The following is a 27,697-nucleotide window of genomic DNA, read 5'->3' as shown; positions in this document are numbered from 1 at the left end:
TTCATGTATATTTGTACACGTGTCTTATTACCTAAAAGTTTTTTAAATTTTTTTTTTTTTTTTTTTTTTTTTTTGGTTTTGATTTGATTTTTCGACAATGTTTGATACTGACATGAAGGATGTCGCTTGGCGCTGATGTTCCAAGATGATTTTCCGCAAGCACTCGAAAGTGGTAGGTAGTCGCGGGTTTTAGGGACGATACCAGAGCGACCGTGCTGTCTCCGGCTACCAGCTTCTGCGTGTTGTGCTCATGCCACACGTCTTTCCAGCAAAATGCAACAACGCTTAGAAGGATGCAGTACTCGAACTCTTTTTTTTTTTTTTTTTTTGTTTTGTTTTTTAGGTGCGAGTCTCGCGAGGCGCGGGTAATGGCGAATCTCTTTCTCTTTCTCTCTTCTCTTTCTACCCGCAAATCCCCGGACGTTTTAACGCGCAATTAACTTACATATAGGCGCGCGCCGGGTGGCGGGCAAATTCACCATCACGTCGGCCCGTTAGTCCGAAGGGTTCATATACGGGCTTAATAGTTTGCAGTCGGTTCGCGAAAGATGGATTGTGCCGCGACGAGCGAGAGAAACAAATCGATCAAAGCAAATGACGTTTTAATGGAGGACGAAAGTTTCTCTCCGCGAGAGCTTCTTCACCACCACCGTCAAAACTATTATTTGCTCTTGAATAGATACGCCGTGTCCGAATATATGATCAGCGCGCGCGCTGATTCGGCTCGAAGAATTAACTTCGAAACAATTGCCGGGTGGAGGGCGGCGTGCCCCGCAAACGCGACCTTGAATGCAGATCATCTCTGGTTTTAATTTGTAATGAAGGAGCGCGACTACTCGAACGCGGCATGAATATGCAGATCATTGGCGATAATTCATCCCCCGCGATGTATTTTGATGGTAATTACACGTTCGCGGGAAAGAGCGATTATGTGAGAAAACGCCGCCCTCCGCCTTCTCTCTCTCTCTCCCGTTTTCGCGAAAATACATATATCGTGTATCGTTTTGGCGAGGGTCCACGGAAATCTCGATCCTCGCGAGACTCGATTTTGGTTAAGGACGATAATAATTCTCGACGGTGCTTGCCTCAAGAACATGTTTTATGCGCGTTAACACCACGACGCTTCCCGTGCCCCTTCGTGCGTTAAGTTCGATAATTTAACACCCGGGTGCGGGGGAGACTCTCCATCTCTCTCACTCCCTCTTCCCGAGTCGATTAGGCGTAAATGAGGACATCCAAAGTTAACGAGCGGCCAGGGCAAGGGGCGGTTTCAAAGAGAAGTTTGTGGCATGAAAATAGAGTGAGCGAAAGGAGAAGCGGGAAGGGGAAAAGATGCGCCGGTGTAGTCGAGGAGGAGGAGGAGGAGGAGGAGGTGGTGGTGGTGGTGGTGGTGTAAAACAAAGACGGAGAAGCGCGGGAAGATTTCGCAAACGACTTTACAGAAAACTTTGACTTGGCTGTCGTAATGAAAACCGCCAACCTCGGAGAAATCTCGCGTATATATATAATATATATAAATATATATATATATAAATATATATATATATATATATATATATATATATATATGTATATAACACTTACACACTTACATACATGCCTTTACATACGAACGCTTCTCTCGCGCAGAAAATAAAGAGACACTTCATTTGGACGTTTTCATCAAAGAGCGCTTAACAATGCAACTCGCGCGCGCGCGCGCGCGATGCTGATTGCAATTTAATAACATTAATTCCATTAAATCCAATTAAAATATAATCCGTCCAATTAAAATGTGAAATTTAATAAACATAAAAAAATATATACGTCAGGAGAAGATCGAGCGCGCTCGGTTTTGTGTGTTGAGAACAACGCGATGTAACAAATGACGGTCGGTGAAAACGAATTGATCAACAAAGAGAGAAGCGAAAATTGCGCGCAAGCGCATAAACGCGCTCAAACACGCGGAAGAACATCAAAGAATTAGGGAATTGGCCCCGCGGTCGCGTATATTACACGGGTATACGAGTCGTTAACGAATTCGCGGTGTGTTGCGTTACACGAAATCAACTCGACACGAGTTTACAAATGGGGGGTGAGAGAGAGAGAGAGGGAAAGAGCGAGACACAATGTAATTATCATTGCTCTTGACAGCGGCGGCTCATGCGACAGACTGGCGCATCGCGTTGCGTTTATGCCCGTCGGATGTGTGTGCATCTTGAAGTGACGTTACAAAACAGCGTGTTACGAGAGAAAACAGTCAGCCCGTATTTGCCAGAGTTGCTCCGTAAAATAAAACGTTAATAGGACACAAAGTATATTTTTTTTCTAATACGTGTGTGTGTGTGTATAAAAACTCATTAGCGCACACATAAAGGATATGAATCCGATATATATTCGCGTTTTATCGTCGCGGATACAAAGTTTTTTGATCGTCCCGATACGAAAGTACGTTATTTACATTTCTGTTTGATTGTTATTTAATCTACGTGTGACAGTTTAACGGATTTAGAGCGTATTTCAGAGAGCGAATTGTTTGCGCAACTCTAATAACAATATCGACACTTCGATAAAACTTTTTTTTTTTTGTTCGCGAAAACGATAGTTTCGCATTCCTTCGCGTTCCGTGTTTCTCTCCCTCTCTCTTTCTCTCTCTTTTATTCAGAAAGCTGCTATTTTGAATAATTACGAAGAAGTTGTTATATTGCGGGCGCACACATTCCGCGCGATTGAGTTATTACTTACTAATGAGATACGTATTATATGTTGTCGCGTTAATAGAATTTCGATCGTTTCGACATGCGTTCGTTCAAACATACACCGGCTGACGGCGATCGGAGAAGGAAGAGGAGAAGGAAAATAGGAGAAAGGTCCGCTGGTGGTATAAAAGCCATGAAGTAAATTTCAAAATAAATCCTAAACGAAATAATGGAACGGGACGCGCGCGCGGAAGGAAAGGAGAGAGTATGAGGCTATGTCGAGAGGATAAGTGATTAATGACTCCCGCGGTGGTGAAAACCGACGGCGGTTATTTCGCGAAATAACGCGTCGCGGCAACCGCAGAAGACGTCGCGGTGTTAACTCGAAAAACGCGCGCGCGTGTTTTTTTACGCGCCGCCCGTGTGATATTTCCGCGTGTAGATGATGAGAGGTGCCAAGCGCTCTGCGCTGCGTGTGTGAATACGCACGCAGCGCTTATATAATGACGATGGATCGAGAATGTAATGGGGTGCAGTACGCCGGTAATACGCTAACATCGACATTTCTTTCCTCCTTTTTCTCTCTCTCACTCTCTCTCTCTCTCTCTCTCTCTCTTTTTTTGCGCGAGCAAGCACGAAAAAAAATCTCCGATATTATTTCCACCGATACGTGTGCGCTGTAATAACGCGATATTTACTTCGGAGCCGGTTGCGATTTTTTTTTTTTTTTTTTTTTAATCGCGTATACCAACAAGTAAATACGGAAAATTATACAAGGATTTTTAATTTCCACCATCGCGCATCGAAATCGAACGAAATTAAAAGCGCGTAAATTGCAGGATTTCTTTTATTTTTGTGTGTGGTTTAATGCGGAAAATAAATCCCCGGTTAATAAAATTGAATAAAATCGAAGGATTTCTTACGCCCCCGTCCGTAATACGCCGTTGTACGCCGCGCGGCACGTCGCGAGAAGAAAAGGAAGACGAACATTTTCTCGCGCAATCCGCACACAGAATAATCTCATCTGTCACTTTATATTCGCGCTCCTCGTAAATAGATTGCGCGCGTAATGTAATCGAAAGTACAGACACTAAGACGTCCGCCTTCTCCCTAAAAAGCTAAGTCCGCAATTTTCTCTCTCAGGAAAAATATTATTATTGTCGTAAATACACATTAAACCAGATTGCGACAATTCGCATCGAAATTCCATTACGGATTTAATAGAATTTTAAAATGTCTCTCGAAAAGAATCTCCGCGTTGAATTAATAAAACATCAAATTCGTCGATTGTTGTTTTTTTTATTACCGACGATCGAAGAGTCAGCGGAGAAATGGAGAAAACAAATCCGCGTGGATTCTCTCGATCCGCGTGTACAAAACGGAAAAGAAGAAAGAGCGTGTGTGTGTGCGTGTGTGTGTGTGTGTATACCTTGCGCCTCCTTGTACTGCACGATGTAATTGATGATGGGCGAGGTGGCACGGCTCAGATCGGTCGTCGGTGAGGACCAGGTCAGCCGTATCGTCCGACTGCCCTGCTCGGTTACGCGCAGATTGCGTGGGAAATCGGGCGGCTCCTGCACGAGCAGGTGGATCGTCGCCTTGTCGTGACCGTAGGCGTTCGCGGCGACGCAGACGTAGTCGCCGCGGTCCATGTGGCTCGTCTGCATGATCCGCAGCTCCGTGGTAACACGTCCCGACGCGTCCGCCGTATTATCCACCGCGTATCTAAATAGGGAACGCGGCGAGGGTAGCGGTCGCTGTATCGATTAATCGATATACATACGCACGCAGAACGATCAAAGCGAACAGACCGACGCCGCAATTCCGAAACCGCGTTAAGATTCGCGTTCTGAGAAATCCGGCGACCTGATTTCCCGAGTATTGTTGACGCGTATAAACAAATTACATTCGAAGCTTGAATTTTAAAATGGATGTGATCAAAATAGAAAAGCTTCGCGGCTTGATTATTTCGCGGCTGACACGATGCTGCAGCGAATTTAATCACATTAAAAGTACACACGGACACAGGGCGAGACTCGAAGAGAGAAGAATATTTTATAGATTACTAATATTGTATATACACACTGTGGAGAGATTACTCCGGTACGACACACAACACAAAGCAGAAGGTTCGTTTCGCTATCAAAGCAATGACGCAGCAACGTCGTCGGCAGCGCGCGAATGCGCTTATACCGGAAAAGACCACTTTGCCTTTAGCGGGAAAAGTTAATATATTTCTCCGTGAAACTGACAATAATCCAGATTTGCTCTAAGCGAGTCAAATTTTCTTTGTTGTTTTATCAATTGACTTTGCGGTAGAAAATAATTGCAATTAAACTCCAAAAACACAAAAAAATCAAATTATTCAATTTGTTTTTTATTTTTTTTTTTTTTTTTTCTGCATTTGAAACACCGTGTCGACACGGTTTCCAAATACCATTTGTCTGTGCACTTATAATGGATTAAATCTGGAATTTTGCAAGTGATCCACTTTAAATATGAAACCGTGACTAAAAGTGGATTAAAAGCTCGGACTAAGCCTACTGTTTGTGCGATTTGTTTTAAATATGCGAAATATATTCTCTAGACCAAATTTTCTGGTAAAATAATCACATCAAAAGCTTTTCTGACTTTATCAAATTCAAATTTATATAACGGAGTGTTGAAATTGATAAAATCTTTCGAGAGAGTAAATCAAAAACGACGCACCGCGCGCGAGATGGAATTTGCGATTTTGCAAACTTAACGCGATAAGAGCGCGATCTCGCGCGCGTAAAAATAGATCTTTTCTCGATAATCGGATTTAACTCGTTTTTTCTTTTTTTGCTTCGAACATCCCGCGAATCGACAATGAAATAAAGTTATGTTGTCAAATTGAGACATGTGCGTAATTACATTTATAAAATCGCCGCGTCTATGTCAAACTATCTGTGGGGGCTTTTGTGCATAATTAATTTCTATACGAACCTAACGTCGTAATTAGGATCGATCTTGCTGTCACGAGCACGCCAGCTAAGATCAAGAGGCGAATCTCCTTCGGCCTCGCAGCGCAATATGACGCTCTCCCCACGTCGCACCGATTCCTGCCTCGTCCTCGCTGTCACCTGAGGGCCCGCTGTGACGAGAAGTTCTCATCAGGACGGCAACTCTTTCCAACAATATGCACAATAGACGACAAAAACAAAAAAAATATATCTCCAAGAGCAAAACGAGAGACGATAAAAACCACATTTTGTTCGCCGTCACATATTTCGCGCGCGCGCGTGTTTTTTGTGTAATTATATAAACAAGCGAATCAGTTTTGTTCAAATTGTACAGCCAATATACACGGCATATTCCGCCGCGAGTACGTACGCGTTTGTTTTTCCGATCAGAACGTAAAAAAAAAAAGATCAATTACCGACACGCATGATGTTATCCGGAATAAGCGTTCGTGTGCGCGGCGCGTGTGTGTATCCCTTTTCACAGAGAGGCTTTTCATCCAGTGATGCGAAGCAATTATCCAGTGACGAATATCATATATACAATGTCGATAAATTTTACCGCGCGATGGATACATCGCGCGCGCGCGCGGATACATATGTATAAAATATAATGATGATTCAAATTAACAAATTTATTAAATTCATAGCTGTCATGTTACGTATCACGTCGCGCGCACGTGCACGCACCCGTGGAATAACAATTTTAATTCATCCGCAGCTGTTTTCCCCCCCTCTTTTCTCGCGTTAATTTCTCCGAAGATAATTTCCCCGAAGTGACAAAAAAAAAAAAAAAAAAAAAAAAAAAAAAAAAAAAAAAAAAAACCCGCACGCGACCGACATTTTTTCCCCGAGACGTTTTCTCGCTACAAGAATCCACCTCCGTTCGATCATCCTCCGGATATACTATATTCCGAACCCGGAGCGCGTTGAGACTCTCTCTCTCGAATCCCGGATGCTGTTGGAGATATATATATATCTATATGTATGTATACCCTCTGCCCCATCCCCCGGATCTCCCAGTCTCGAGAGGATGCGTGAATATTTTACCGTGAACCGTTAGCCGAATGAGCTTGCTGAGGCCGGGCCCGATGCCGTTGCTCGCCTGGCACAGATAGAATCCGGCGTGATCTCGCGATACCCGCGGGATCATCAGGGATCCGTTCCTGGCCACCCCGGCGCCCTCCGTACCGCCGTATCCGAGCTCCCTGTAGTCGCCCGGCGTCTCACCTGCATGATACAAGTGGGATAACACGTCTCTCCGCGCGCTCGCATGCATACGCACGTATGCACCTATCGCGCGAGAAATTATTGCTCCGCGATCTATTGCGAGTTCGAGTCGCGCGCGAGTGTGAAATTAAACTTCGCGACGCTCGAGACGCGCAACTCTCTCTTTCTCTCGAGAAAGAAAGTTGTTCGCGACAAACGAAACAACCGGAGCGGAGTTTTTTTTTTTTTTTTAAGGATCGTTTTATCTCGGTGAAACGCGTGGCAGAATCCAATCGCAATCTCGGGTCGAGGTTTTATTTCAACGATCTTTTTAACTGGCAGAACTTTGAGAACGAACTGGCAAAGTGCGCGTTATTATTTTTTTTTTTTTTTTCATAGGGGTTTATTAAAAAAGAAGATTATTTCGCTTCTCAAAGACTCGAGGATGAGGAAACGTCTCTCCATCCTGATTCGCGCCTTATTACGCGAAACACGTGTAGGCACGGCGGCTTAAATAAATAACGCGGAAAAGTTTCTTAAATGCGGGAGAGAGACGTTTTATAAATGCAAGTTTGAATACATGAATGTTTTAAATGATTACGCGAGGCGTAATGTGCCGAGAGAGAGTTAAATGCGAGAGGGAAACGCGCGCGCGCGCTCGGGAACGCCTTTTCCTGCATACACTTTATTCGCTTATTCCATCTTTTCATAAATAAACGTCGAAAGGGAGACGGAAAATGTATCGAGGTGTGTGTATGTGTGTGTGTATATATATACATCTTGTCCCAACTTCAAACGGTAAAGATTTACTTCGCCGCGAGAGAGGGAGGGAGAGAGAGAGAGAGAGAGCGAAAGAAAACTCTTCGTCGGAGCGAAGGTAAACCGAACACTTTGAAAGCGCGGGGCTTTTGAGTAATCAGTCTTTTCGCGAGGGAGTCTTGCGCGAAATTGTGTTTTATCAAAACTTACGGCAGCTGCGCGCCGCGCCCGGAAACGTCCCATGTAAATTGCATTTATTCAATCTAGACAGTCCCGCCCGGTAACAACGCGATATTACGCCGAAGTCGTTAATAAGATCGCGTTATTCCGCGATCTACATTGTTCGCGTCTAATAAAAACGGTAGAGGCGGCAGCGATGCGCGGAATGTTCTCCTTCGATCCTCGCGCGTGTCTTCGTTTTTTTCTTTTTTCTTTTTTTTTTTTTTTTTTTCTCGTCCAACGCCGCGCACGACGGCGGATCAATGGTTTCCCGATGTCCTCTTTCCGATACGGCGTATGATGAATAACATAAATATCCGGCAGAAAAATTCGTATTTTTTTCTCTCTCTCTTTCTCTCTCTCCTTCGTTTAACCTGAAGATATAAATTCACGCGAGAAAAATTTCCGTGTATTAATAGTTGACGAGCGCGGAACGACGAAAAAGAGACCACTTATTATTAAATATAACGCGCGGTATGTGTACGCGGAATTATACACGTTTGCGGACGATATGATTGCGCGTCGTCGTCAAAACGTCGCGGACGGAGTGCGGTTGTCTCTGTTTGCCGTAGTTAATTAAAATCAACGAAAACTGCCCGGAACTTGATAACAATTTTATCACTTTGATGCTGTGGGTGTGAGCGCGCGCCCGTTTTTTTGTAACTCGACTCGTTGCTATACCACCGCCCATGGGAACAAAAGTACGATAGGAGGGGAAAGATGATTGGCCGCGGGGATGAAATCAGAATAAACGGCGAAAAATGCGAACGGTCGAAATCACGGTGAAAAAAAATTGAGAAAAGATGGAAGGAAAATGCCCCGGCGCGCTACATCAAATTCCCTCCCCTCCCCCCTCCCGTTCGCTTTCACGATCAGAGAAAAATGATGAGACTAATTATACGATTCCATCCGCAGCGCGCGGAGCTTATTTCTGACTACGACGTTCCGCGAGAATCTCGGCGATTCAGCGATTTATGACGGATTGCAGTTTCCGGCGCGCTTCTTTTTTCTCGATTCGGTGCGCTCTCGTCGTGACTTACTTAAAATGAAAATCACGCGATGTCTGTGCGTCCTGATTAAAATTCTCTCTCTCTTTCTTTTTCTCTCTCTCTCTCTCTCTCTCTCTCTCGGAACAAACGCGGTAAACTTATTGAAAATTTAGTCGGAATGAAATAGGAACAAGAGAGCCGCGAAATAACAGCTTCTATACACACAAGTATATTTCTTACACATCGACATTGCGATATTTATTTAGTCGTTTAGGATGAATTTTTACCTGGAAGAGATAAGAAATACTACAATAAAAGGTAAGAAAGAAAGGAAATGAAAACGACACCTTCTCGACTTACGAGATTGTACGTTTGTCAAGAGCAAGATCACGGGTGCACCGCTAAAAACATCCTCCCCTTTTTCTCGCGCTTCCGCACCGAGAGAACGTAATACGTTTCTCGTAACGGGAGAAAGGAAAGCATTCCTTGCATCCGGGATCTCGCTTCGCCTTTTTAAGAAAAGAGAGCGCCTGCGACTTACCGATAGATTGCTTCCAAGTCACAGTCGGAACGGGGAATCCTTCGGCCTGACAGGCGATGGAGACACCGTGACCTACAACCGCGTTCTGGTCGATAGGTTCCACGGTCCATCTCGGCGGTACTAAAAATACGAACCGATTGGCTTAAAATCCCACCTCGCCAGTCAGTCACTCGAATTTCGTATATATATCCGCCAGAGTCTTACTCGCCCCGTTTCCGTCGCCGTTTCATCAATTCCCGGGTTCAACTCGGTCACGAGAAGGACAACCAAATGTTACACCATCCACCCACTTCTTCGCGGTATTTGTTACGAACTCATTTCCGATTATACATTTTTCAAAAAAAAAAAAAAACTAATCGATAAGAAAAGTTCTATATTCTCAGAATCGCGTTAAATCGCATTAAATCACTCGAAAAAAAAAACATTTGACACGTTCTCTCGAAAGATAAGCAATGTATAATCGAATGTCACAGTGTGTACACAAAGTTATCAATTTCTCTTAACTTTGTTTTTTTTTCGGAATAGTGAGAATATAATTTATTCGGTGGTGGCTTGCGTTATATTCGAGAGATATCATATGTAAAACTGTCGAGAGCAGTATCGATTTTCGTTACATAGCCGGATTTTATCTGTTATCATTCCGGTCTAAAAATACACGATGTGACAGGTTATTTAAGTTCGAACGGTCGTATTATAGAGCTGTGGATACTGCGGCGCGCATTGTTTCGAAAATCGATCGGCGTTTCGTTGCGACGATAATTTGAACCGCGACGAAACGCCAGCGACGGACAATGGCGGTTTGAATTAACGTGTTTTTTCTTTTCTTTTTTTTTTTTTTGTTACTAAGTGTATTTAAGTGTATTTAAGAATAATTAATGTGTAAACGCATGCGGTTTTCTTTTTCTGTGTTTTCGTTTTCACCTAGAATTTTCATACTTACGGTCGGTCGCTGAAAATAAATTGTAAAACACAGACACGTTAATATAATGTAACAATGTTATTACACTACAGAAACCCACGAAGACTACGACTAAGTTACTTGAATTGACGATGTTATGTATAAATGTTTATAAATATGAAAAATAAATGAGAATTTTTTTCTCTCTACACCTCTCTCTCTCTCTCTCTCTCTCTCTCTCTCTCTCTCTTTCTACTTATAATTTTATAAAAATCCACAAGCAACGTGAAATATACGTCAAGAAAAATTATAATCAGACAGAACGCGCGTGTTGAAAAACAAAAAACAAAACGCAACATGCGTGTGTTCAACAAATTTAAGAGAAAACAAAATGATGACCGAGTCTAACCGAACGGTCTAAAAATTATAGGAAGAAAGACCGCAGAAAGACAACAAAATAACGTAAACTTGTCTGTGGATTGTAGTATTGTAAAAATTGAACTATGTATAAATATGTGTATATATATATATATATATATATATATATACATATATATATATATATGTCGAGAAAGTAATAATGTATACACAGAAATGTATATAAGTATAATACGAGATATAGATGAAACGTAATATCATGCAAAAATGCAAAGTTGGTCATTATCATAAGAAAAACGTAACAACGCAAGCACCATTCCGAGTAAATAGAGCTGTAATATATAAAGAAGATGGATTGTATATAATATATAAAAATGCTCCCAGATACAACAAACACAACGAACAAACGCAAACGTGATATACCGTGACACAATGAATGTACCGTAATGATACCAAAGAACTAGAAAAAAAAAAAATAAAAAACAAGAGACACGTAGTGTACGAGAAAGGAAAACAAAAATATCACTTTTTTTTTACATTCTTCCCATCGTCATTCCAAGTCGTTCTCGCACAAAAACAAAAAAGACAAGTAAATAGAGGAAAAGGATGAAGGGAAAAAGAGAGGTTCGTATAATTAGAAAACAGGGCGAAACTCTCTACGCGAATGCATGCTTATGCACACACCGTGTCAAATAGACAATCGCTGCATTACATTAGCACATTAGTCTCTCGAATATAATAATATCAAAAAACTCGCTACGAGAAATACTCTCTATCTAAAGTGGTACCACAATAAAAAAAAACACACATTCGCGAAAACGTCTCCTTAAAAAAAAAAACAAAAACAAAAACAAAAAGAGGCCGAGAATACACGTGAGATACTTTTCTACGTTTCTCTCAGAGGTGGAAATCTCGATTTCTTCTCGGAGGATCGTCTCTCTCGGCGACGCTGGAGATAAAAAAAAAAAAAAAACACGACAAGAAAATCAGTATATTTTATTATCATAGGCCTTACCGAGAGGTCGAATTACACTTCGGGGAGAAGATTGTATGTGTGTGTTTTGTGCGTATCTTCCCCTCTACGTGACAATTCAACAAAGAGAATCGTCCTCCGCCGGCCGCAGCAACCACGATCGTGTGAAAATAAAATTATATATTTTCTCCCCTACCCTTCGCTATGCGTAACGTGTGAGACGAGGCATGCAGAGAGAAGTGAAGTCGGCGATACGTCTCTGTCGTATAATTTGTTTTTTAAACACAATAATAGTCACGTGTGTCCAATTCCTTTCATTTCTTCTTGCCTTGCGCGTGTGTCACGCGCGCATTCTCAATGCCGTGAGGTTCGAACGAAAATATTTTTCTGCCCCACCAAAAAAGCCATCTTTGAGAGGAGATGAAACGAAAGAAAAACCGGGAAATATGGCGGCACCGTGCCAGGTATTGCTTCTCGAGGAGAGAGCAAATGTAATTTCGGATCGGGCTTATCGATCTTGTCCTTACTAGCGCGACGTAACTTCTTTATATATATATACATATATATATATAACGTAGGGGAAAGCATTTTCGCTTTTACGAGGAAAAATTAATTGATTGGGATTTGATTTTTCGCCAAATTAGTCTCCTTTGATTCGATCACACGGAACGAGAGAATAAAAACGGAATTCAACCACTTGCGTGACGTCGAGACAGATCGGATCGGACTAAAGCTAGTGTGTCATTGACTTATTGGTCTACGAAAGAACATTTTCGACCCGACAAAGAGGATCGGAGGAGGGATGTAAGCAGCGCTCTCGAACGTGAAGTAGTGTACGTAACGCGCTCACGCGACCTTAGCGACAACACGACAAATATTAGCGCACGTAAGACGGGCACGTTTGCTCTGAAAAATGCAAAACACTTATTATATTTACGATCGCGCAACGCACAAAACGACGACACAAAAGGCGCGCCCCGTAAAACCGGAAAATTGAAAGATCCAGTATTCCACGATGAACACAAAAGCGGACATGAAAGAGCCGCGCGCGGGCGGCGCGCTTTCCATTTGGCAGACGAAGCAAATATTGCGAAGGTCCGTGCTCTTTAATACGCGCTGCAGCAGTAGTGTATTTTCCCGGAAATATGTGTAGAGGAGTAATAACTCACACAGAAAATACAACTCTCTATTGCGTCGCGGGAACCAAAGCGATTCTTCGTTTACACTCGTTATTATTTCGTTTCGTTACATACATTCAAAAGGAAAAGAATTAATTTAAACTTTTTTTTAATTTTCATTTTTTTTTTTTTTTTTTTTTATCTCTCCTACGTATTTCGCGCGTATTGTTAGTTAACAATAACGGCATCGACGAGAAGAAAAGATTATCAAAGTTTCGCGCGCATATATTGTTGTAACCAAGTTTTTCTCTCTTCAACGTGCTCAAAACGTAATGTATATATATATATATATATATATATATATAAGATCCAATTACGATTAATACTTCTTTGACGTTTTCATTCTTGAAAAATCGCTTTGTTCATTCGTCTTCCAATTTATTATGTGCTCGCGGATCTTTCGCCGACTTTGCGAGAAGGTTAAAGGATCGGGTGCTTTGAGGGAAAATTCCTTTTGCAGCGCAAGCACGCGCGCGACGCGCGGGTCGCCGGAAAATCTTTAATGGCTTTCAGATGTCGAAAAACCTGGCCATCTTGTCTTGTATTTTATATGCATTAGGAACGGCGGCGGCCGCTGCCATTACGCAACAAAACGATCCAAAGTCTTTACAAGCGTGCGGAATCTTTTTGATATATATTTCTTTTCATAGTTTATTCGACCGCGGAATATGAATTAGAAGTGGAAAAATGAGTAAAACACACTATTTCCCTCCTCCCCTCCCGTCGTTCTCACAAAGCGCGTATCGGAATTGTGATTCGTTACGCGCTCTTTATAAGAAATCCATTCTCGAATTCTCTCAGAACTGTTTTGAAATAGTACAATTGAATTTTTGATTATTTTTTCGATTTTCCAGAGACGTTTTTAGCGCGCGCGCAACTGAAGAATATGACGTACTTTGAAACAAAAATCGCTTATTTTATTTTTCCGTGTTCTAAAAAGTTCAGCGATATCTTAATCGATTTTTCTCATAGAATATTCGCGTTCGCTCTTTGACTATTTGAAAAGAGTATATAAATAGCCTTTTTCTCCAGACTAATTATATAATAAATATTAAATTCTTTCGTTGCAAATTGAAATTCTCGCAAAATCTCGACATTCACGCGCGTAATTTTTAAGAACTTGAAGAGATTCTTACAAAAATATTTTTCTTTTTTTTTTAAACTCTCATATATATTCTTCCCGCGCGAGAGAGAAGTATGACATTTCGAAAATCATTTATTACCTCTCGCCGGATCGGAGATGAAACTTTTCTTCAGAAATGACGACTCGGGGTTTCGGATTGGTGAAAAATCAGACGCTGAACGTGTAAGATTACGATCTTTAGGAGACTTTCGTATCACGCATGACTTCTCGAGGGACGTCATCAACGACTCGGAAAAGCTCGCTTTAGCGACCGGAAGACACGTGCGGATTGGATAGAAAAAAAAAAGGAAAGAAAACCGAATAAACCCCATGTGTGCTCGACGTTTCTCTCTTTCTCTTTTTTTCTCTCTCTCTCTCTCTCTCTCTCTCTTCATACTAGTATCATACACATCCTTGATTACCTGTACACATACAACACACCTTGTGCGTGAGAAATTGGGACGAAGGAAAGAGAGAGAAAGAGAGAGAGAGAGAGAAAAGAAAAAAAGGAAACAGGTAAAAAGAAACAGAGAGGAAAGAACATGAAAGAGAAAAGGAGAAGAAGAAAAGAAACAGAGATAAAAGATACAGAAAAGTGAGAAGAAAGACAGAAGGAAGAAGAGTGGCCGGGAGCAAGAAGATGATGGCGATAAGACGGATAAAATGGTCGTGTCATATTTTGCGGACGCATTATGTACACAGTTTTCTTACGACTACCATGTCAGGTTTCTCGGGACACCAACCAGCGACTGAGAGGCTGGTCGAGTGCTCGGCCAAGCCAGCGACGTTGCTGATCTGGCACGTGTAGTTGCCGCTGTGGCTAGCGCTGACGCTATATATCGTCAGGATGCTGGAAAACGGCGGATAGTCGCTTATCCGTATGCCGTTGCTGGTCTCGACGGTAGTAGCGGCGGCGGCGGCGGCGGCGGTCTGGACCGACGACACCGATGTACCACCGTCGCTCGGTCGTCTGACCTGAATCGGTTTCTCGTCCATCAACCACGTGATGTTGAACGGCTGGTCGCCCTGGCTCGTCGTACACATAAGCTGTGTCCGCATCCCCTCCATCACACCGGTTCCGAAATAAAACGGCGAGATCCGCGGCGGAACTACAAACGTTACGTTGTAAACATGATAATGGGAGTGTGTGATATGTGCACCCTTTTTTGCTGGAGCCCTTGCTAGAGCTGGCATATTTACCGCGCGCACCTAAAAAGCGCGTTATCAATCGTAAATTCGCTTCTTTTTCTCTCTCTCTCTCTCACACACTTTCTCTCTTTCTCTCTCTCTCTCTCTCTCTCTCTCACGAAATATAATTCTCTCGCGATATTTATAAATCCGTGAAAAACAGATGTAAACCTAACGTAACGTAAATCGCGGAAATCATATGTCCGCGTTGCTCGTCCGTATTCTCGTCGGTTAATATTTTATATTTTGTTAACGCGGGTAACGTTCCATGTATATATGTATATGTACTACATACATATCAAACACAAAGTCGGGAGAACAAAGTTTCACGCGGATACGCACGTTACCTGCGCCTCGGCGCGTTGTGTCTATTTTTCCGGCTGTTGGACGCGCGTGCGTACATATATATATATGTGTGTGTGTGTGTGTGTGTGTATACATATACGAGAAATTCGCAGCGGAATCACGGGAAACTCGATAACCGCCCTCCATTTGTTACGATCCATTTCGCCGCGTGATTTCCTCTCCCGTAGTCGCGACGCGCAGGAAGGACAGGTGCGCAACCAAAACGCAACACGGTCGTCCGCTCACTCACACGGTTTCTCGCGCTTCTCGCGCGAACGTGCGCGCGCGTCTCACTCACAGCGTGTGCGTGCGTGTGTGTGTGTGTACGCGCGCGCTCGCGAGGTTCGCGCGCGGAAAATTGTGGCTCGGCCATAAATATCGGGGAGGTACTATGCGCGCGCGTGTACGTTGTAACTCGGAAAATGAACATTTACGAGCGGGCATAACTGTTAATGTCGACCAATGTGTCTTTATGAGGAAGAGACTGGCCGGGTGATACAGTGGAAATAAGCTTGTCTCTTCATCTTCCCGCTCTCGTCGCGAGAAGAAAAGGAAATAAATGTTAATATAAACCGTACGTATACACAAACGTCAGAAACTCGCGAGACACCCGCTACTATCCTTCGAGAATAGATATGCGATAATGCGTGAAACTGAACGTCGCGCGAAGCTAAACGCGCGATATCCCGGCTTGACGAGATGCGCCATCACGATCGCTTGAACCGATATCAGACACCGGCGCGATACACACGTACACACACTTACACACACACTTACACACACACACACATGTACGCACATATCTTCCTCTCGCGAGATACACTCCGTTCTCAGTTTGCGTATCGCAGACTTACTTACCGGGCCCTATCGATAGTCAGGATTTCAATGAGAGACGCGAGACATCACCGATGGTTGTTCACACTGGCAGTTTCACAAATAAAGCGTTTAATTTCAATTCAAATTCCCTCTAATTCAATTTTTAATATTATATCAGTTAATATATTACTACTGTTATTGTGTCGTTACATAGCTACACGTTATTTTTCGGTTTTTTGAATTTATTAATTAATAATATAAACACGCGTAATTGCATCGTTTGTTAAAAAAATGCGTTTCGGAGATCTCTCGCGTTTTTTTTGTGGATGCTCCTCAAAATACAAATACCACTACAGTTCTCCATAATAATATCGTAACAATGTAATGATGATGATGTGAAAAACGATGGTATACACAAAATATACTTATGATATATATATATATACCTCGAGCTCTCGAACACATGATCATATTATATAAAAAAAAACTCTCTGCTACATTAATAAGATAGATATACATGACCTGGGTCATGAAACGCCCAAAAACGTGATATATCATACATAACACAATAATGAGTAACATATGTAATGTACGAGTTTCACATTCGTGAACAAAACAATAAAATAATATATATATAAAACGTAGAGAAAATTTGTATACGTCTCCTACGGGATCGTATGTGAAATGTCGTTAACACAGTGACTTTTCCGTGTGTGCGTGTGTGTACGTGTGTGTACGTGTGTTTGTATGTGTAAAGTACTAGAGTGTACAGTAGGAGAAATAGGAAAACGTGTGATATATATATATATATACTCAGTCAAGACATATTATATACGTGTGTTCTCTTTGAATATCAATGCTCGGACGATGCATGTACACACCTGTGTGCGAATGTATAAGAAAATCATTACGTATATATATAGTTAGTTTTACGGGTATATAAACTTTCACAGATCTCTACGTCGCGACATCGAGATTTGTTTCCTCTGTGGCGAACGAAAAATCTCTCTTCTCGCGCTGCGCGCGAGATTCCGCCGTGCGTTGTAGTCTCGTATCTCGATGTCGCGGACAGTAATATCTCGTGTCTAATGAGTACGTATAAACGGCCGAATGTGCCATGTGAACGCCCAAGTTTCTCTCATATTTATACATCTCTCTGTTTGTTTTTCTTTCTATATTTCCACTTTTTTTTTTGGTGTCTTTTTTCTTTATCTAAAATTCGTTCAGATATTTTTGTCGGCAAAATGTCAATTGATAGTCTTGTTAATTACGTTCTGAGAGAGGAGTCGGGGCGGGATCACATCGAGAGCGGGCCGTTTTTTTTTTCTTTTTTTTTTTTTTTTTTTTTTCATACAAACGTCAAATACGAGAGTCAAAGAACACATTGGCAAGAGCGTATACAGTACGTATACTACACACACACAGGTATAAACGTTAGTGGTTGCAGGAAAATTCGATCAAAGCGTGCATATTCGGCGTGCAAAGAGTAACGGCGTGCAGGACGAGAAAGAGTGAAAGAAAGAGAGAACGATTCAAAAATCGAAAGTAATCCTGAAAGAAAGCTGGCAACACGCCGAATCGGTGATGTTTCTTTCATCTCTCTTTCTCTCTTCGTTCGAATAAAACATGTGCTTCTTTTTTTTTCTTTTTTTCTTTTTTCGTTTTTTTTCAATCCCCTTCCGAATCTTTTTCTTCTCTCAAATGTTCTTCTCTCTCGAAAAAGAAACGACCAAAAGAAAACACCAACGATGCAACGTGTTAACGTGCGTGCAATTTTTGGACTAGCGTGTAGCAACAAACGATCGCGTCGGATGATCTTGAATCTCTCTGGGGAATTAACGATCGAAGATCATCGACGAATCGGAAGAACAGTCGGCGCTCAGAACAGTCTCGTTCTCCCTCGCGCCGAAAGACGACGTCCCCTTTGCTTTTCTTGTGCGAAAATCACGCGATCACGACGCAGGTTAATTGACACCGAGACTCACTTCCGCGTGTGACACGCGGCAATTTTCTTTTCTCTCGAGAACTTCTTCTCCCGTGAGGCAAAACAAAATTGATTACGGCACGCATCTCGCGTAAAGTCGGACGCGCGCTGATTGATCGATCCGCGAGAGAGAGAGAAAGAGCGGAGCGGCTCTCTCGCCGAGACACAATCGCGACCGGTGTGTTTCCCTACGTGCCGATCAATCAGTTACTTTCCATTCGCGCCGCACCAGCCAACGAACTGGAAAATTGCCAGTCTGGTCCTATCACGACCCACGCCTTCGCTCGCGAATCTCAATGACAATCCGCCCACCCACCCATCTCTTAGCTCCTCCTGTCTTTCTCTCTTCGCCGACGCGATCTTATTCCGCAAGAGAGACGTGGCGCGAATCTCCTCCTTTCGTCTCGTCGGCGCGTCTACCCCGGACGTCGTCTTTGGCATCCCTGATGAGCGCCGACTTGGATGCTGTCCCGTGTTCCGGAATACGATGCTGCACTTTGGCGTCGAGACGCGTCCGACGATCGTGACGACGAGAAAGAAAGAGTCTAGAAAGAGTCTTTGAAGAAGAATAAAGAAAGAAAACACAGGCGAGAGAAGAAAACCGGAACGAGATGGGCGGGGAGGAAAAAAAAAGCAAGAAAGGGAGGAACACGAGCGCGCAGCGATCGCGAAGCAGCAACCGATTCCGGAAAGCAATCGGGACGAACAAACGGAGGCACCAACGGTTGTGCGTTTTACCGTTGACGTGAAGGAGTGCAGAATGAGCGACGGTTGCAGCGCCATTGGCCACGCGACAGGTGTACGTGCCATTGTGCGCGGGTGCGATCGTGCTAATGCTCAGGGCGCTGGTAAAAGCGTCATATTGCCGGATGGTAATGCTCTTTCTCTGGGACGAGGAGGACGCTTCGTCATGCCCGACGCCGACGGAGGCGGTCATGGTAGCAGGGGCCCCCCGTAGTAGCTCGGGGCCCCTCCTCTTAATCGTCGCGTCCCCAGCACCGGCCGGTTGCGGCCGACCGCGGCTGCCCGACTGCGGCGCATCCTGCGACGACGAAGACGACGACGGCAACGTCCTGACCGTCTCCTCGTCTATCGGGACGTTATCTTTGAGCCACGTGAACGTAAGCGGTAGGTCGCCGGTCACGACCACGCACTGTACGCTAGTACGGTCCCCTACGTTTAAATCGCGAGCAAAACTGAAAGGCGTGATTTTAGGTGGCACTGAAAAGAACAATACAGACAAGGTGGCATTCCATCAAAGCAGTTCAGATCACACTAGAGAATCGCGATGTAATTACGGAGAGAACAGTATGTGAGGGATAGAGGAGGGAGGGGGGGGGGGAAATATTGTGGGAATTTGATAAAATGAGATCGGCTTGTGTGCCGGAAGAAAGGTTGCACGCGGGTTGTACGGGGAGGAATAAACCGGGGGTCGTAAACCATCCCCGCCGCGCGTTTCCCGTGCCGCGCGCTGCCAGATATACACGCGCTCGTCTCTTCTTAAATGGGAAGCAATTTTTCAGCGGATGCGCCGATCCGCGAACAGCGCGCGACGGGGAGATCGCGGCGGGGGGGAGAAGCAACACACACCTCTCTCGTCCTCGATACGGCACACGTCGGGAAGCAGAAAAGCGGGCGAGAGATTCTCGACGAGAGAGGAGCGTGGAGATTAATCGATCGCCATCTCCCGTCGTGACTTCGACGTCTTGACGGCGGAAATCAAGACCGCGCGCATCAGCCTTTGGCGAGAGAGAGCGGCGAGAAAATACGCGGCGATCGGGGAAAATACCGCGCGTTATTGAATCTCTCGTCTATTTCGCTCGCTGATCGAAAAGTGACGTTCCAATTTCTGGTTTCGAAGTTCTCTCGCGGTTTAAACGGTGTATTAATCGTTTAATCAAAGCAATAAATAAAACAAACCCCTCGATCCTCCTCGCTGCCGCTTTGACGCAGATTTGACGTGTGCGATACCGTAAGACACATTTTTTCGGACACGTTGCTTCGTTAACTCTGTCAGATCGATTAGCGGGAGTGGGAGGTGGGTAAAGAGAAGAAGATAACGTGTGCAATATTTTAAACGGAATCGCGCGCCGATGACTCCCGACAGAACGTGTTCGGCTTATATACACGCCGACAATTCGCGCGTAACAAGCTTCCTCGTTTTATTTCAGAAATCAAACCGGACGTGTACAGCGCGTTGTTGCAAATAAAAAAAAACACGCATTTTAATTGAAAACCTCACTTTTCGCAATATTTTCTATATAGCTCACTCGCGCTGTTAATATATTTTTTGCCCCTGTTTTTTTGTTTTTCCCCCCTCGTCGAATTGTCGGCAGATGCGGAAACAGATTCTGGGAGTCACGACCGTTACGCGCGATTCGAAAGAGTGCGCGCGGGCTTCGACGTGGAAAGCCTAATTACGTCGAATATTTACCTGTGATGGAACTCTTATATACACACGATTTTTTTTTTTTTCTATCGCTCTCTACGGGGTATTACGAAAAATTCGATATAAATTGCGCCCGCGAACTGACGCGTCTCCGTAGTTGATATACGTGTAAACGTTCACGAAAGAAACGCTCTTAGTAAAGTAGTAAAAGTTCCGCGATCGAGGAAGACGCGTTTCTATGCGGTAATACCCCATAGATGTGCAACATCTGTGTACGCAAGTACGTCGCGTAGTCGGTCCTATGTACACATGACGTACGTTACGTGGCAGAGCTGGATTTTTATGTACATGAGTGGAGAACACGCGCGAGAGTACATAAAAATACATGGAAATAGAACAGAGCAGTTAGGCGAGCGCGTGCAAAGGAGGAAATGCTTGAGCGATGCAGTGAGGTGCTGTGCTCTGTGCATAGGTCATTTCCGGGCGCGTCTTCAGCGCACACACACGCGCGCGCGGGCACGCGTATACACACACGCGCGGATAAAAGTGTGTGTCTCCGGAAATCGCGCGCGCACCTCTCTCTCTCTCGCTTTGAAGAAAAATAAACTCGGGAGGAAAGAAAATCCGGAGACCTCTATTCTCCCCGCCCTCTTTCCTCTCGCCGGTTTCGCAAACCGGTGTGTTTGCGGAAATAAAGAGTAAAAAAACATATGAATATGTTATTTTGCCCATTTCAATCCTGTAGGTATATTAAAATAGTTGAGTATTTGCCGCGGAACAATTTAACACAATTTAATTAACATTTCGCGCGTACGTTTTTGAAGAATTTAATATTCGATATATAATATTGAAAATTAAGCGGAACCCCGGTCACGTAAACACGTGAAATAACTTTGTTCAGAGAATTGTACGCAATTTCCGGAGAGTACTGGTGTGTATATATATACATGTATACATTGTTTTTATATTATATATATATATATATATGTATATATATATGTATATATACATAGATACGCATGTGTGTATGCGCGCACGGCTTGCGTGGGTTTACATATCATAGAGAAAACACACAGAAAAGAGTCCGTCTCAAGAAGGATTCCAGTCGATTTCGAGGAGGGAAGAAGACTTTTCGTTACACAATCCAGGTCGGGAGCTGAAAAAACTGCACAGATTGCCTCACTGTAGAAAAACCTAAACAGTAACATTCTCCATCTTCCTCTTTTTTTCGATACGACGTATAATTGCTCTCTCGCGAAACAAAAACTAAAAAAAAAAAAAAAAACAAAACAAAACAAAAATGGTTAATCAAAACCAAAAACGAATCAATTGTCGATCTCCGCAATCGTGAAATATTTTTTTATGTGTATATATATATTATTTTTTAAAAATAGGTTAAACTATATATTTCCTCGAGAGGCACAAAAAAAAAATTTTTTTTTTTCGTCCGCAATTCCGGCATTCAATCGCGCGCGATCGATGAATCCGCAACGATTTTCGCGGAGCGAAAACACGCGACGCGTGTGTTTCGCGGGGATATAATGCGCAATGGGTATAAACCAAAGACTCGGTCGGATGTTGTTCCACGCTAATTAATCCCGGCCGACGTCAAACAACGCGCGCGCGCGCACCATATACGGTTTGCTTGATGAACCTAATAGAAACATTATGTAAAGATAAATTCGGCAGTGCGCATCAAACGCGCGCGCCGGAGAGAGCGCGCTGTTATACGTATAAACGGACTGCAATTAATACGCTGGAGCGAGGGACGATGCGCAATGGATAGTTAATACCCTTCGACAAAGGGAGGATACATATTAGCGTATACCCTGTGATATCCATAATCACGCGTTCTCCCCCTCCCCCTAATATATCGGAAATTGCAAACCGTTCCCCCACTCGTGTCCCCAATAATCCAGATAATATGTGCATTTTGCGAGCAAAGATTTCTCGTGAATGAATCTTCAATTCATCAGACACTCCGCGCGCGTTGATTAAAGAATCGTTGAAAATGATAAAAGCACGAAGACTCTGCGCGCGACGTTTTATGCGCATCCCTCTTTTTTTTCGCGTGACACAAAAAACATAACGAGTCGAGTGAAAAGTTGCGCCGGCTGTGCTAAATACTCGCGCACTTTGATTAGAATACGCGACAAATTACGCGACTGCGCATTGTGAAGAGAATAAATATGGTGTACAAATATAAAAAAAAAAAATCATAAAAAACGTCGCTCCTCTTTATGTAAAAAGTTACTCTGCAGAGAAGACATATATATATATTGTATTCTCTTTTTATTTCTGTGAAAAGCGAAGGGAGAGACGAGATCGTTTCTTTTTTTCTTTTCCACTTCCGCGGACAGTGCGCGCGTAACGATCTCCTCTTCGAACAACTAATTTCGCGAGAAATACTTCGAATGCCGCTCGTTGTAAATACACATCGCGGGTAAAATTATGCCGAAACTGTCGGCGCGCGCTGTGTTTAACACACTTACCTAGAACGCGCACTTCGACCGAACGATGCGATGTGAAATTGTGTTTGTTTCTGGCGGTGCACGTGTACGTGCCTTGATCGGCGTTGCGTTGCACGGTATCGATGAACAGGGTGCCGTTGGCGACTCTTTGTCTCATGTTCGTAGGCAGTTTTACGTCCCCTGATAACATATAAGCGTAACAGCCACCACATACAATTATAAACAGCGCCGCGCGCGAGCGGCTTCTCTCTCTTCTCTCTAGCGTTCGAGAATATATTCCAGATATGTTCGATAATAACGCAACGTGTGTTTTCCGACGTGGAAATATTTCGCGTGTTTCCCGATACACGCGCACGTATCGTCATCCCATCCCCCTCCCCCTTAATCGCGCGAGTTAATTTCCCGAAGGTAAACAGATAAGACGCGAGTTCGCGCGCGATATCGCCGCGAATAATTCGTTTGTTTCGAGTATAAATAAAGATTAATCGATGTGCGAAAGGTCGACGTTGTTTTTTTTTTTTTATTTTTTTATTTTTTTTATTTTGAACGCGACTTTCGACCGGCCACAATGGAGAAACATTGAATACGAACGCGCGCGCGAGACTCACCCTCGCGCCCGTGGGGGATTTAACAGAAATGACGCACGGTGCTTACCTTTCTCCCACACTATCGATTCAATGGGATAACCGGCTACAGGACACTTGATATATAGCTGCTTTCCCGCGACCGCTGAAACGGGCGACATCGGTCTGACGTATGGCAGTCCTGAGATTAGAAAGCAGTAAAGGTCGTTACACCGAACGGCACAGAGTTATAAATTTCGCGGGAAATTTAGTCTCTCTATCTCACCGGGGGTTTTGGGAAACCGCGGAAAATAGAAAACCCGCCGCGTTTTGATCAATTTTCTACCCGCGTATTCCCTCGAGGCAAAAATGTGCGAAACAATTAAGTTATAAAATATGTTGCTCTTCGTAATTAATTAAAAGCGGGATCTTTGATTAATTTTTGCTTGAATTGTCGAATTTCACGGTGCGAGAAATCTGTCTCTCGCGTTAACGACGAAACGCTTAAAATATTATTATTACCTCGGACAAGGAAAATTGTGAAGACTCAAAATTTCACCACTTTCACGTGCGGCGCGGCGGGGTCTTCACATAATTACGGAAAACAATATTTGACGTGGGCTGACACGGTCCTGACTTCACCGCGCTGACTCACCGTAAATATTAAGCCTCGCCGAGTGTCTCGCCTCGCCGGCGCGGCTGCTGGCGATGCACTCGTACTCGCCGCCGTCTTCTGGCTTCACCGCCGAGATATTAACGTGCGATATTACGTCCCCGTACACGGTTACGTATTGGCCAATCAGGAGCCGGTCGTTTTGTGGAAGCGGAAATCCATCCAGCAGCCAGGAAATTTGCGGCGTGGGATTACCCGCGGCGCTGCATTTCAGAGAAACCGATGGACCGGGTTGCATTGTCTGTTCGATAAACCTGTAGACCAGCTGCGGCGCGATCTCTGTTAACAGACATAACGGGGTGAGATTACGCGCATCTCTCTTTCTCTCTTCCTCTCACCACCAGCCAAGTTTTCCCAAATGCCCCTTTGCGCGGATGTCGTCATACCTCTCCCCGTCCCGCCTCGCTCTGACGGCGATATCTACTCGAACCCCGCTCTATCGCATCTCGATTTCCCGTGGTTTTTTTTATTACCCCCTTTTATATCCCGTATGTCCGCACGCAAATCGATTGTCAGACCTTGTGAAAGAGAATCATGTGAGTTTAAGTTCGTGACCTGACGATACTTTTTTCTCTCTATCTTTTCTCTCTCTCTCTCTCTCTCTCTCTCTCTCTCTCTCGTTCTTTCTCTCATCCCTTTTCCATTCCGTCGATTCTCTCGTCGGAACCATTTAAAAATAAGCTAAATGAAAAACTATGTCAATTGCCGGCAATATCTCGTCGAAGTTATTTAAAAATCGGTGAATGAGGAACACAGCGAACTCTCGACAACATCGCGAATGCAGTATCTCGTTGACGGAAGTTTAAACAAAAAATGAAAAACGGCAATATTGCTAAGCGATTTACTAGCGTAAACAATTATGTCGCAATATATATATTTTGTTTCGGAATATTCTACCAGAAAGAGCGTGTGTAACTAATCACAATCAATTCTCTCGATATTAAATGTTACCACTTTTATCTCGATGCTGATTGAACGTTTCTAGGATGTGTTTCTCGATTCATGTTCTACATATCAAGACGCACGGTAGTGCCTCGCGCCGTTTGAGCGCGACTTCATTGCCTCTTATACGCAAAATTTATGCAATTGAGAAGTGAGGAGATTTTCATGGAGCAATATCTTAAAAACGACTGAACCGATTGCTTTCGTTTTAGTCTAAATTGCTTCAAAACAAAAACACTAAAAAACAAAAGTATTTTTGCGTTTTTTGAAGCCACGTGACAGAGAGAAGAGAAAAAACAGCACGTAACTAAGTATATATATTATATATAATATAAATAATATATGTGTAATATAATATATATACTAAAATATTATATATAATATTATATACTATATATTATAATTTATTATATATGTAATATTATACTTTATATTGTATTGTATGTATATTATATATATACTACACACGGTAAGGTCACTGACCTTGATCACGTGACTACAGCGAGATCACTGACCTCGGTCACGTAACTACAGTGAGATCGTATATAGTAGCTGTCATCGCGGTGACAGGTTGTGTTCACTGACACAACATGTTATAAAATAAAAATAATAATAGCGTGCACGCAGCGCGCGCCTGTGTTGTGCTAGCAGAATACAAAAAGTAATTTAAAAGCTCGAGATAGTAGTCTCGAGCTTCTAAAATACGAGCGTGTTGATGAATTCGTGAACTTGGTCGTGGCGTGACGATATATCCGCGTTGTAACACAACACGTCACTTCGGCGAAAGTTTTCGTATTAATCCGCGAAGAGGATTTTCCTTCGTCGCCGCCTTCGAGCGTTATCGATATTGATGAATATTTACGATAAGAACAAGATTTCAATCCGGGGGCACATTCCTTCCCCACCATCCCTCCTTTTTCTCGCGCAACTTGCTCTGATTTGCATCTGTGAAGTGCCGCGGAGAAAAGAAGATGCGGGTGACGAAAAAAAAAGGAAAACAGAGATGCGACTTGTGTTTTTAGCGCGAATTATCGCGAACACGGTTCAAAACCATCGCGTCGCCGCAGCGAGCGAACATCCGGAACGCTCGCCGCTCATTTCGCGCGTATATAATTAAAAGACTTCCCCATTAGTAAATTAACAATTAGGCCCGGGGTTAATTATTCTGTTCCGCGCGCACGGCGCGGCAACGCGAATCTTACGCGTCGCGCGTTTCTTAACGTCGCGTAAATTAGCGCTCAATCTCGCGGGCGCTTAAAAAAAAAAAAACAAAAACAAAAACAAAACGCGCGCGCGCAATACAATACATCTCGGTGACGTATATTGCAAAAACGCCAACTCCGGTTAATAAATAAAGACCGAATGAAATTCAGCGAATAAACCAACTCCTCAGTTTCCCCGGTGGTTAAAGCGCAAATTCACTCGTCCGGGATGTATACAATGGACGAGCTCAATGTGTGTAACGGAAACAAAATATCAATCAATTTGTACTCGCGATAAACGCGATCGAATATAATGCGATATCGCCAATTTATTACATATAGATAGAATTCTGCAAATTACGTCGTCTCTCATGTACGCCTGTGTTTGACAAGCGGTCCGGCGGTACTTATATCATATTGCGCGCGCGCACACTCACACACACACACATACACATACACACTGTCTCTGCGAAATATAAATTCAATGTTTAAAACGCAGAAAAAAAAATTTGTCCGAGATGTGTACACAAGCACGTAGCGCGCGTAGCTAAAGAAGATTAATATAATTCTCGCTCGCATTCTAACTAATATTAATTGGTCGCGCGCGTGGGCGTTTTGTTTTCTCGAAATTTCAGGAAATAACTTGCAGCGCACCGACGGAAACGCGACAAGCTCCTCCTCTCCTCTCCTTCCCTCCCTTCTTTCCTTCCTCCCGTGAAAGTCATATTTGCACGAAACTCGCCGACTGAAATCGCATTTCGGAGATTATAAAAGCTCCGCTGAATGCAAAATGCCAAAGAGAGGATCCGTTTTGGAGAGGGGAGCAAAACGATGTTGGTTCGATGCGTGATAAAACGCAATTTGCGAATATTAACGTGTCTACATTCTTCCGGCGGTTGCGTCACGTGATGCGAGGAAGATGAGAAACGGGTTTTACGTCGCAAGGTAAATTTCGTCCGACGGAAAACGGGAATCGCATTAAAACGCAAGATATCACGTTTGCGGTAATTCCGACCGGAGTCGAACCAACCACCGCGCGCCACGGTAAATTCGCAAATTCGTCGAGAGCTGCCTTATATCCATCCATCCATCCTTCCTTCCTCCCTTCCTCCCTCCTTCCCGTGCCGACCGGAGAGCTTTCATCTCTACGACGTATCTATGACGCATAATAAATAGACGTAGGAGCGTAGTCTCGCGT

The 27,697-nt window shown here is 43.6% G+C and overlaps 1 protein-coding gene across 7 annotated transcripts in view; it reads right to left on the bottom strand.

Moving 5' to 3' along the window:
• LOC109857036 (Down syndrome cell adhesion molecule-like protein Dscam2) overlaps nt 1-27,697 on the bottom strand; it is an 87,733-nt gene that overhangs the window by 10,050 nt on the left and 49,986 nt on the right. For 6 of the 7 annotated variants that reach the window (XM_020432913.1, XM_020432914.1, XM_020432917.1 and 3 more), the window contains 9 exons: nt 24,338-24,634; nt 23,774-23,884; nt 23,141-23,299; nt 18,998-19,480; nt 9,377-9,496; nt 6,710-6,889; nt 5,646-5,793; nt 4,108-4,403; nt 113-261 (listed from right to left, as the gene is read on the bottom strand). In XM_020432913.1, coding sequence (XP_020288502.1) covers nt 113-261; nt 4,108-4,403; nt 5,646-5,793; nt 6,710-6,889; nt 9,377-9,496; nt 18,998-19,480; nt 23,141-23,299; nt 23,774-23,884; nt 24,338-24,634 — 1,943 coding nt within the window. Of the gene's footprint in view, nt 1-112; nt 262-4,107; nt 4,404-5,645; nt 5,794-6,709; nt 6,890-9,376; nt 9,497-14,669; nt 15,036-18,997; nt 19,481-23,140; nt 23,300-23,773; nt 23,885-24,337; nt 24,635-27,697 lie in introns of all 7 variants that reach the window. The other variant, XM_020432916.1, reaches the window with a different exon arrangement.

This window comes from Pseudomyrmex gracilis, unplaced genomic scaffold, assembly GCF_002006095.1.
Source record: "Pseudomyrmex gracilis isolate BER0280 unplaced genomic scaffold, ASM200609v1 scaffold_141, whole genome shotgun sequence".
Taxonomy (NCBI): Eukaryota; Metazoa; Arthropoda; class Insecta; order Hymenoptera; family Formicidae; genus Pseudomyrmex; species Pseudomyrmex gracilis.
This window is presented reverse-complemented; position numbering and strand designations above follow the sequence as displayed.